The following is a 12,700-nucleotide window of genomic DNA, read 5'->3' as shown; positions in this document are numbered from 1 at the left end:
CGTATCTGTTGCTTGCGCTCTCGAAAGCGTGAGCAGACTGATCTGCCTTGTCGCTTCGCTACCTTATATACTGTTGTTGATGGTATTCTGATAGCGAGATTTCGGTTTGCCCAATTCGCCGTCTCGCGGTTAGGTATTTGACTACTTGAGCTGCTGTGCACGTGCTTATCGCGTGTTCTTCGTCCTGCGCGCGGCACGTGCTTAGCGCGTGGTCCTTGTTGTGCGCGCGGCACGTGATTAGCGCGTGGACCTTTATTTCCCGCGCCTTATATGGCATGCGCTTATACTTGGTGGTGGATTATCCGCCACAGGACCCCCTTGGTTGTGGTGAAGTCCCTTTATTGGTCGATATTGAATCTGACCGGTGGACGTGTTGGTCTTCCGGATCGGGTGTGTCCCTTTTTTATTGGTTGTTCCCGCTCTTGCGTTGTTGGCGTTGCTAGCGATGTTGGCGTTGTTGGCGATGTTGGCGTTGTTGGCGTTGGTTCTCCTTCTAGGACGTAAGCTGGTTTCAGTCTGTCTATTGAGATGTTGACTGGTTTTCCGTTGACCTTGATCTTGTATGTCTTCTCGTTTCTTTGCAGTACTTCGTATGGTCCGTCGTATGGTTGTTGTAGCGCTCCGGTTGGGGCGTCGTGTCGTACGAAGACTTGTGGTGTCGTTGCCATGTCCTTGAATATGAATACTGCTTTCTGTCCGTGCCTTTTTATAACGGGTCTTAACTGTTGCATAGTTCTGCGTAGTTTCTCTACTACTGTGTCTGCTTGTTGCTCTCTCTCCTGTCCCTGTTGTTCCCATAGGAATTGTCCAGGGAGACGGATTGTTTCTCCATAAACCATTTCGGCGGGGGTTGCCTGCAGGTCTTCCTTCCATGCAACTCTAATGCCCAGCAGTATTGTTGGAAGTACTTCCGTCCATGAGGTGGTTTGATAGCATTTGATTGCGCCCTTCAATTGTCTGTGTAAGCTTGACCATTCCGTTGGCTGCCGGGTGGTATGCTGTTGTCCTTATGTGCGTCGTACCGGTTAGCTGTGTTAGCTGTTTGAATAAATCTGCTTCAAATTGTCGGCCCTGATCCGTTGTAACTCTTGCTGGTGTGCCGTAGCGTGTGATCCACTCGGTGTATAAGTGTTGTGCGACTGTCTCTGCGGTTATGTCTCGTATTGGGATGGCTTCTGGCCATCTCGAAAATCGGTTTATGATGGTTAGGCAATATCGGTATCCCTTTGAAATTGGTAGAGGTCCTACGATGTCCATGTGTATATGTTAGAATCTCTGTGTGGGATTTAGGAAGTTTCCCAACGGTGCTTGATTATGCCTTGAGATTTTTGCTTTTTGGCATGGTATACATGCTTGTGCCCATCTTGTGCAGTCTTTTTGTGCTTGTGGCCATACGTATCGTTGTGTGATGAGTTTTACTGTTGCCTTTCTTCCTAGATGTGCTAGGTTATGCAGTGACAGGAAGATTTGTCGGCGTAGTGCTTCTGGTACGTATGGTCGTGTAATTGGCGTTTCTGTGTCGCAATACAATCCGGTTATTGTTCCGGGAAGAGATATCTTCGTTAGTTTTAATCCTTTCTCTGCTTTCAGGATCCTTTGTAATTCTGGGTCCTCCTCTTGTGCTCGTGCGAGTGCTTTGTAGTTTACTGCTTTTTCTACAGCTTCTACGCGAGAAAGAGAATCTGCCACGACGTTTTCTTTTCCGGAGACGTGTCGAATGTCGGTTGTAAATTGTCCGATCAATTCGAGGTGTCTTGCTTGCCGTGGTGAGCTGCGCAGTGAGTCTTGTCTGAAGGCGAACGTAATTGGTTTGTGGTCCGTGTATATTGTGAATGTCCGTCCTTCTAGCAAGTGTCTGTAATGTTTTACAGCGACGTAGATCGTTAGTAGCTCTCGATCATACGGGCTATACTGCTTTTGTGCGTTGTTAAGTTTTTTTACTTAGGAACGCGAGTGGCTGCCATTGTCCGTCTACTCGTTGCTGGACTACAGCTCCGATTGCGGTGTCTGAGGCGTCTGTTGTTACCGCTAATTCTGCTGCTGGATCTGGATGTGCTAGTAGTGTCGCTCGAGCTAAGCTGTTTTTACAGCTGGTGAATGCTTCTTCCAGCTCTGTCGTCCATTTGATAGGCGTTTTTCCTTTCTTCTTTGGACCTTTCAGCACGTCGTTGAGAATTGCTTGTTCTTTAGCAGCTCCGGGGATAAAACGTCTATAAAAGTTTATTATCCCCAAGAACTGGCGCATTTGTTTAATGCAGCTAGGTTTTGGGAAGTTTCTTATGGCCTCGACTTTTTCAGGAAGTGGCCTAGTACCTTCTTGTGACACGAGGTATCCGAGAAACTTTACTTGCTTTGCCTCAAAAACACATTTAGCTGGATTTATTTTGATCCCGTATGTATCTAATCGGGTGAAGACTTCTCTCAAATGTTTACTGTGTTCCTCTTTTGATTTCGAGATATCAATATGTCGTCTATGTAGGCATAACAGTAATCCAGTCCGTGCAGGGTTTCGTTTATAAAACGTTGAAATGTTTGTGCAGCGTTTCTCAATCCGAATGGCATGTATAGAAATTCGTAGAGTCCGAATGGTGTTGCTATTGCCGTTTTTGCTATATCGGCGGGATGTACCGGGATCTGGTTGTATGCCCGTACTAGATCGATTGTTGTGAAGATCTGTTTCTGATGCAGAGTTTGCGCGAAGTCCTCTATGTGCGGAATTGGGTAGCTGTCTGGAATCGTTCTCGCATTTAGTTTGCGGTAGTCTCCTCATGGTCTCCAGTTATTCTCTTTTTTAGGCACCATGTGTAGCGGTGATGCCCAAGGACTTTTTGATGGTCTTATAATTCCCTCTTGTAGCAAAAGGTCGAACTTCGCTTTTGCCGCTTGTAATTTATCGGGTGCCAATCTGCGTGGTCGGCTTGCTTCCGGCTGTCCTGGCGTTGTCGCTATATGGTGCTCTGTATTATGTTTTGCTATCTTCTGCGCTCCTGCGGGCTGTATGATTCCCGGAAACTCTGCTATTATACGGTGGTAATGTATTTCGTCTTTAACAACTTTTATCGAGGTGACTTCGCTGTATTTTGCCGTTCCTGGCGTGGACAGTCCGGTCTTCCCGTCTATTAGTTTTCGGTTCTTGACGTCTGGTAATAGGTGATATTAAGCCAGAAAGTCTGAACCGATGATCGGTTGTGCTACGTCTGCTACAGTAAAACGCCATGGAAATGCTCGTCTCAATCCCAGGTTTGGTTGTAGGGTTATCATGCCGTACGTTACGATCCTCGTACCGTTTGCTGCAAATAGATCGAATGGCTGTATTTGCTGATTTCCCTGCATAAACCTGCGTGGATAAACGCTTATGTCGGAGCCTGTATCTATCAGAAATGTTATTTTTGATTTCTGGTCTTTTATGTACAGGCGGCGAGGTTCTGTGTCGTCGTCATTGGCCGCCCTCAATGACTGCTTTCCTCGTTTTTTGGCTTCTTGTACGTGCACGGTTGAGTGCATTTGCGTGCCTCTGCTCCAAAGCGTTTGTGGTAGTAGCATATGCCCTCTTGTTTCGGTGTTCTTTGATAATTTCGACTCCTGCTTCTTGAGCTTTCTCTCGCGCTGCCTCGGGGGTTCCTTTGCTTCATGAACCTTGTCATTTGTGTCGTGAGTGCTGCGACCTGCTTTGTCAGCGTTTCTATCTGCGCTGTCCATGGATTGGCTGCTTGAGTTGCTGCTGTTTGCTGTCCGATTGCCGCCACGAGTGTCCGGTTGCTGACCTCGTGTATTCGGTCTGCTTGCTCTGCTACGCTGCTCAGTTTGTCTTCAGTTCGTGTAGCTAGTATCGCTTGCATCTGTGGAGGTAATCGCCCAAGCCACAAGGTCCTTAGCAGTTCGTCTGACACCGTCGTTCCGGCCAAGGTAGTTAGATGTCGTAGAAACTGCGACGGTTTTCTGTCGCCTAGTTCTTCGTGCTCGAGGAGTTGCTTTATCTTTTGCGCCTGTGAATCTGTTAGGCGCTGTATGAGGGCCTTCTTGATGGCCTCGTATCTGCGAGTTGCTGTTGGCTGCGTGATGACGTCTTTGATCTCTCTTGCCTGCTTAGGTTCTATCCACGTGAGAGAACGTAAGCGTATTTTGTGTTGTCATCGGTGATGCTGCTCAGCGCGAACTGTCCCTCTAGCTGCGCGAACCACAGCTCCGGGTCTTCCGGCCAGAAGGGTGGGATGCGTAGTCCCATCCTGCTTGCTGGTTGGTCTTCGTCGTCGACGAGTATCGTGCTATCCTTCGGATTTCTCAGCATCCTTCCTCGTCGGGGTCACCAATGTGGAGGTAGCTTGGATGTGTTCGAAGATAGGATGTCGATTGAAAAGTAGAATGCACGTTCTATGTATCGACAATAAATATATTCTCCTGGTTATATGTACAAGTGTTAAAATTTTTGTGTGGCCCTGAAAAGGGCCGATTGCGTCGCGTTAGCGACTCCTACGCGTGGCGAGATTTTCTCGCCACGAGATTTGTGGTGTGGTCTTGATCCATTTCAAGGATCTGTGTTCGGACGGATCTGTGTTCGCCCTGGGCTTCACTGGCGTGGAAGCAGCTCGTCGGGTGCGCGTGGAGGCTCTATGCTGGATCGCCTCTGTTTGCGTGGCCGTCGTTTTGGTCGTGGCCTCCCAGTCAGAATCGGAGAACTGCGTGTCCCGCTCCCGTGTCTGCGGCTGATGCTGTTGTGTTCCGCGATGCACCAGGCTGCGACGGTGCGTCTGCGTGGCGTGTTCCTGTCTGCCAGGTGCTTTAGATTTTCGCTTTAATTTATTTTTTTGGCAAAATTCGCATTTAGCGATATAATTTTCAACGTATTTAGTTAATCCGGACCAGTTATGTTTCATTCTAATCCTATTAATTGTTCGTTCAATTCCTTGGTGTCCGCCTAAGGGTGCGTCGTGATATTCGTACAATATTCGCGCTTTATCTTCTTCGCTATAGTCTCTCCTTTCGTTATAGCTTTCTTCCTTTTCTTCTTTTAGATTGAGAACTACGTTGCGGCTTAACGCGTCGGCGTTGGTATTTGATTTTCCGGATCGGTGTACGATTTCGTAATCATATTCTTCCAGTTTTAGTCTCCATCTTATTAGCCGTGATCCTGGATCGGCTACATTGAATAACCATACCAATGGCTTATGATCCGTTATTATTTTAAATTTAGTACCATATAAATAAGGTCTATAATATTTTACTGCCCATACTATTGCTAATAACTCCTTTTCGGTAGTATTATAATTATGTTCCGCTCGCGATAATATTCTGCTGGCGTAAGCGATCGGTCGGTCTTGGCCTACTTCTCCTTGAGACAATATAGCTCCGATGGCGTAATCTGATGCGTCCGTCGTTAAAAGAAATTCTTGACTGAAATCAGGATATTTTAGCACCGGGGCGGTAATTAATTTATTTTTTAAAGTCTCAAATGCATTTTGTTGTTCTCCGACCCATTCGAATTTTTCTCCTTTTTTCGTTAGTTTCGTAAGAGGTTTGGCAATTTTAGAGAAATTTTCTATAAATTTTCGATAATATCCCGCTAAACCTATAAAAGATTGTATTTCTTTTACCTTGGTCGGTGTTGGGAATTCTCGTACTGCTTTTAGTTTAGAAGGATCAGGCATGATCTCGTTTTCAGTTCCTATGTGCCCTAAATATATTACTTCCTTCCTGAGGAACTCGCACTTATCAGGTTGAAGCTTTAAATTATGTTTTCGTAATTTGTTTAATACTTCGATAAGCCGTGTATTATGTTCCTTTAAACTTGCTCCGTATATGACTATGTCGTCCAAATATACTAGACATTTGATTCCTTGTAGTCCAGTCAGCACAGAGTTCATCAACCGCTGGAATGTGGCTGGCGCGTTCTTTAATCCGAACGGCATTCTATTGAATTCGTAATGTCCGTACGGCAGAGCTGCCAGTTCGTGGGAAATGGGAGCCCTCACCACTTACCGCGGGACTTACTAACACAGACGTAGTCGCTACGTCATAGCGTGTACGTGTAGCTTCGTGCGTGGGGGCAGGCTACGAGCTACGAACAGCACTGAGCGATCACGAAAACGTTCGCCGCTCGCACATGTTCGGCCGTCGAATTTACCTATTCGCTTGGAATATATGCAATATATATATTTCTATGCAATACAACAGAATAAATGCAATTAGTAGAATAAATATAATTAGAATGGAAATAGAATATTTATATTATATATAATAGAATAAATAAAATTTATCTTCCATTCTTTTATGTAAGAGAAATAACTTGATAATAAAATAATAAATATAAAAACTCAACAATAATTATATTTTTAAAAAAATAGCGTGGATTATAACTTTTGAGGTATGTTTAATACGTATTATATATAACTGATATGCTAGATTCAATAATTACTCAGCTTTTAAGGAATATAAATTAATAGAATAATATAAATTTAGATAAACACAGTTTATATTTATAGCTGAATGTAAAAATTATTAAAAAATACAAAATAAAATAAATAAAATATAATAAAATATAGAAATATAAAATATAAGAATAAAATAAAAATATAAAATATAAAATGTAATAAATACAAAAATGCTTAAGAAGCAAATTGCGTATGTACATGTATGTATTTAAATCTTAAAAGTTCTTAAGACTAGAATAACAAATAATAAATAAATTTTGAAAAGTTCTTAATATTAAACGTTTCGATCCTCGACGAGACCCTCTTCAGTGAAAACAAATTGAAAGAACGAGAAAAGGTTCTTGTTAAGACTATTGTTGAAACGCATTTTAACAGCCAGCGTAAATTAAAAACAAAAATAAAATGCTTTATAATCGATTATGGTTTTATTATATGATAATATTATTGTTGCGTTTGTTTTTTATTGTCGCATAAGTGCAATATCAAGAAAAAAGAAATAAACTTTTGTTGTAGGATTTTGGAAAATTGAAAGCAAATTATTTGCAGCACGAACGTTCTCAGATATTTGTTCCATCAAAAAATTTTCTAATACATCCCACATTTCTAAAATTGTTTGAATGCATTTGTAACGTGTTAACCAACGTGTTTCTGAATATTTTAAAATATTCAAAGATTTATCTTTGAAGCACATCCAGAAATTTCGGAAAATAGCAGTTCTGTTTGGATTGCTGTTAATAAATTGTGGAAATGCCTTTAATAAAATGCTCACAATGTTGAGGAATTATTTTATATAATGAACCGTGTTATCATAGGAGATTCACGTCAGAAATGTTACCCGCAGATTAGGAAAATTAGTCGATGAAGATGAAGTGCGAAATGAATGGAAATCTTTATATGAAGTCGATCTACCTACAAAAGTCGACTGGTCTAAAATATCCTTCCATGATATGTGGAGACAAATCGGTTTGTATTTAACGAACGAAGAAAATATTCGTTTTCCGAATTTACGATCGCTTTTAAGCATTGTAAGAACTCTTCCTCACTCAAACGTTGAAGCTGAACGCGTATTTTTCATTATTCCAGATGCAAAAACAAAAAAAAGAAATAATATGTCCATTGAGACATTAAATTCAATTTGCGTTATAAAATACGCTTTAAGAGCTAATGATAAAACTGCTCTATGTCATTATGGCAGTGACACATGAACATCTAACTCTCCACACGACAGAAAATTTATATAAAAAATCAATACCTGAGCGAAAAAGCAACTTAACATTGCATTCACACGACGATGAAGAAGAGATGCAACAATAATATTAACATATAATATTACCATATCAGTCGATGATTAATATAGAGCCTTTATCTTTATTTTTAATTTACGCTGGCTGTTAAAATGCGTTTCAACAATAGTCTTAACAAGAACCTTTTCTCGTTCTTTCAGTTTGTTTTTACTGAAGAGTCCAGTCGAGGATCGAAACGTTTAATATTAAGAACTTTTCAAAATTTATTTATTATTTGTTATTCTAGTCTTAAGAACTTTTAAGATTTAAATACATACATGTACATACGCAATTTGCTTCTTAAGCATTTTTGTATTTATTATATTTTATATTTTATATTTTTATTTTATTATTATATTTTACATTTCTATATTTTATTATATTTTATTTATTTTATTTTGTATTTTTTAATAATTTTTACATTCAGCTATAAATATAAACTGTGTTTATCTAAATTTATATTATTCTATTAATTTATATTCCTTAAAAGCTGAGTAATTATTGAATCTAGCTTGTCAGTTATATATAATACGTATTAAACATACCTCAAAAGTTATAATCCCCGCTATTTTTTTAAAAATATAATTGTGCGATAAAGAAGTGGACGTGGGCGAGAGGAGCCCTGCGAGATTGTGGTGCAATCGAGACAGACACTCGACAGAGAAAAGACGAGCGACTTGACGACCCTGCTTTTTGGTTTAATCTGGACGGACTATATTTCAATAAATAACGATTTACAAATGTTTCGGCGATGAGATTTCTTCCAATCTTAATCGAATCCTCGTTCCGGCGAGCGACCGGGAACGTTGCGATAATCTCCGCGAGCGACGGATATATCGCGAATACCGCAAGCGACAGTAGAACGGCGCAATTCCGCGAGCGACGGAATAACCAGCGAGCAACGGATAGAATTTCGTAACGAATTTTCGCGAGCTACAAATATTCTCGAAGACGCGAGATTTCGCGAACCACAAGCGATGGTTAACAGAAGAAAAGCGAGCTACTTTAACTTTTGCTAGCGAACGTCTACGTACAAAATTCACACACTGTCTCGGATAAATCTCGATCGAGTGCGCCCGGCGGTTCCCCGAGGGAGCTTATATACAACCGTTCTTTCGTTGCTTCTAGAATATTCGACGTGTTTGTCTCAAAAAGATCGCGCCGGTTGTTGTTTGCGATGATTCGTATTTCTTAGATCAGATATGCTCTAGTTTCCTGTTTGTATCGTATATCCTCTCAATTTTTGTTTCCGAAAAGTTTGTCTCGCCTTTCAGTTTCCATTTGTTTATTTCAAGGCGTAATGCGCTCTTAAGATACCGCTAATCTCTATTTACGATGAAAGAAAAGAATCGTGGAGTCCGCCGGACGTAACAACATCTATAAATGAAAGAATTAAATACTTTAATCATCAATCAAATTTTGATAGAGGAAACAAAATGCCATTGATAAAAATTGATTATGTGAAAAAAGGATATATAATAATGACAGCAGCGGAAATGTCTGCAATGATTTGTTACTTAACTTTTATTATAGGAGATCTAGTTCCTTATGACGATGAAGTTTGGGATTTCTACCTCATATTTTGTGAAATTAATAATATCAGATAGAATTATATAAGATGCTCAAGTAAACTTCCTTAAATCATTAATAATTTCCTATCATAAAATGTATATACAATTATTCAATAATTACCTAAAACCTAAATTTCACTTTATGGTACATTATCCAGAAATTATTCGAAAAATGGGACCTCTTAAAAATTTATCTTCCATTCGATATGAGGGATTTCATAAAATTTCGAAGACTTATGCGCTTATCGTAACGTCAAAAATATAACATTAACATTAGCGCTCAAGATACAATTGCATTTTTGTTATAGATTTCTTAGTAAAAAAGGATATAATTAAAATAGGTCCAGAAATAAAATTATTATCAAGTGATTCGGAAGCGCACTTAATAGCACTCATTCGTAGGAAGACATTCACCATCAAAATATAAAAATATTGTAATAAAACTTGTTATAAATTAAAACAATATTGTAATAAATCTTTTTCAATACTTCAATATTGACTTGTCTTTAAATTTATTTCATATTTTACCATTTTAAAAATATTTTTTATTTAAATATTTACTAATAATTATTATGAAATAATTTTATGAATTATGAAATAATTTATTTATTTTGCTCAAATATTTACTGATAGTAAACAAATTGCTCATCTTTTCAATTAAATATGTAGCTCTAATAATCAAATGTTTATTAACTATTACGAAACTGCTTATTTTTTTAAATTAAATATTTAATAACAGTTACCATATTTTTCTTAATTCTGGTACCACGATTTGATTATAATTACCAAATATCTGATAATACTTATCAAATATCTTATTTTTTGCTATCAAAATTTGATTACAGTTATTAAAGTTTCGTTGAAGGAACCAAATTTGTAATTGAGTGAATTAAATTTAGATTCTCTGAATTAAATATTATGTTCACCCAACTAATTTTTTTTGTAATTGTTACCAATTATTTAATTAGCACTATTTACCCAAATAATTTAGTAACTATTATTAAATCCTAGTATTTACTACTAAATTCTTTTTTCAGTGCGTGAGCGGTAGATTTCGGCATAAGTGGTTGGCGAGCAAAAAGCGCGGTAATAAACTAATAAAAGGGTAAAAATAGCCCTTGGACGACGGTCGACAAGCGGCATTTTCTCTAAAAAAGGCGCCAAAGACGTCAGGCAGACTCCTTCATATGCTTAACATTTTTGACCATCCGTCACTCGCAGTAGTACCGATAGCATTTGATTTCTTCATTCGAAGTCGAAATCGTTTGCTTCGTTTTCCTGCAATAAAGGAATTGCTCGTTCCTGCATATATTGTTCGCGTTCGAAAACTGTGCTACTTCTCATAAGTGTAAAGATTTCTTGTATTTTCTTATTTTTCTGGTGTCGATTAAATATATGTCGATATAGTTTCCTTGTTACTGTCAAGTGAGTACTTTTTATTGTGTCCAGTCATGTCCTCTTCCGTTCGCACGTATCGCAGTCGCTACGACAACGTAAAAAAATAATATCAGTAGATTTCTCCTATACAGTTAAATTGTAAATTTATTTTCAACGGAGAATAAAAAAATATCGGTAACTAAACGGAAATCAGCTACTGAAATAGCTGATGAATAAGCTGCATCAATATCAGTGATAAAAGAAACCATTGGAAAATAATAATTTCACTGACATCACTCAAGAAATTAACTGAGTCATAAACTAATCAAAATTAGAAAGTTACAAAAAAATTCGCCAAAAAAGGTAACTTGTGTAATCACAATTCAAGGAATCTTAAGCCGATATCAGATTCATGAATCGGCATTTGTTAAACATAAAACTACATAAAATGGCAGAAACATCTAGCCGAATAAAGACACTGGAACAGTTCCAATACGCTAAAATTTTGGAGTATTCCCATCTCTAAAAATTTAGAACATGTTTTCGAAAACAGGAAAACTCGAGAGGAACACAGAATATTCTTTCATGTTTTTTTTTGTTGCTCAGCACTGAACACACAACTCTCTGTACACAGTTCTCAATATGCAGCTCTTTCTCGTTTTCCATACTACTCTGTGCAATTCAATGCTCATAGTATCAATATAGTACCTCAACTGGTTTTACATTTAAATATTTAAATATACAATTAATATAGAATTCATGCTCGGAAAAGCGCAGAATATCACATTTAATCCTTGTTCTTAACACTTTAATTGTTAATAACTTACACTGTAAATGTTAATAACTTTTTAATAAATAATTCGAAGTGAGAGGCTCTAATGATGAATATCTTGGTGCTAGAGGAATGGGCTAATTGAGAGCCAGGCGCGGTAGACGAGGTGCAGAAAATATCTTTTGTTGAATTTTTTGTTTATTCAGAATGTTTCGGTCCTAGGCTTAGACTCTCTTCAACAACTACAAAAAGTTGTTTTTTAATGAAGAATGAGCAACGGCTAAATCTTTTTGAATGTTACTCAGGATTATAATCTTAACAATGTATGTTACGGTTAAGGTCATGGGAGGGGATCCATACATCTATATCCTTACTGAAAGTTTATTTTTTATGTTACTTTTTAATTTATATTATTTTCAGAGCGTAGATAATATATTGCCATATATTAAGATATTTTACTTTAATGAATTGTTTACTAAATTACTTAGGCACAAATCAAAATTTACAAAAAACATGAATATACAAGAATTGCAATTTAAATATAATGGATAATTGTTATACAATCGTAACAAATAAGAAATATGTAGTAGATTTCACATAGAAATTTTATATTATACACATACGCACGCTTTCAATAATGACTGAATATATCAAAAATATATTAATAATACTACTTTGAGTAATATACAGGGTGAGGAAAAAGTATGGAAACCCTGAAAAATTTCAAAAAATATAAGTTTTACAGAAAATTGTTTCGAATAAAAGTTGTGAGGTTTAAAAAGATCTATTTACTGATCTTATCAGTTTGGGTTTGGATGGCGTCACCAAGATCAGGTTAAGGTCACCTTGAATTTTTAAATGGAAATCCCTATTTTTTATTACATATTCTTGTAGCCCTTGTCGAGACCTTTTCAAAACATTATAATAAAGTATTTTTTTTTAAAGTATTTTTCGAGTTATTTATATCTTAATCTGACATATTTTGATATAAAAAATAAAATATCTCGTAAAATATTTAGTTTTCGATAATCTTACCGTAACACTTTTATGTACAGAATAATGAAATAAATCAATTGATATAAAAAAAAATTGTTTTCAAGAAAAAGTATGTAATTATTTATAATGTAATTTTTTAACAATTATTTCGTTTTTTTTTTAACTAATTGATTTGTCTCATTATTCTGTACATAAAAGTATTACGGTAAGATTATCGAAAACTAAATATTTTACGAAATATTTTATTTTTTATATCAAAATATGTCAGATTAA

General features: G+C 37.3%; 1 protein-coding gene across 1 annotated transcript; it reads right to left on the bottom strand.

Annotated features, from left to right (window-relative positions):
• Nucleotides 1-338: 338 nt before the first annotated feature.
• Nucleotides 339-839, bottom strand: LOC115245512. The gene has a single exon (XM_029823883.1). It carries the CDS (start codon nt 837-839, stop codon nt 339-341), a length of 501 nt encoding a protein of 166 aa, XP_029679743.1.
• Between the last annotated feature and the right edge of the window lie 11,861 nt (nt 840-12,700).

Source organism: Formica exsecta, unplaced genomic scaffold (genome assembly GCF_003651465.1).
Source record: "Formica exsecta isolate Colony F162 unplaced genomic scaffold, ASM365146v1 scaffold983, whole genome shotgun sequence".
NCBI classification, from domain to species: Eukaryota; Metazoa; Arthropoda; class Insecta; order Hymenoptera; family Formicidae; genus Formica; species Formica exsecta.
Note: the sequence above shows the minus strand (reverse complement) of the source record. Positions and strands in the feature narration are given on the sequence as shown.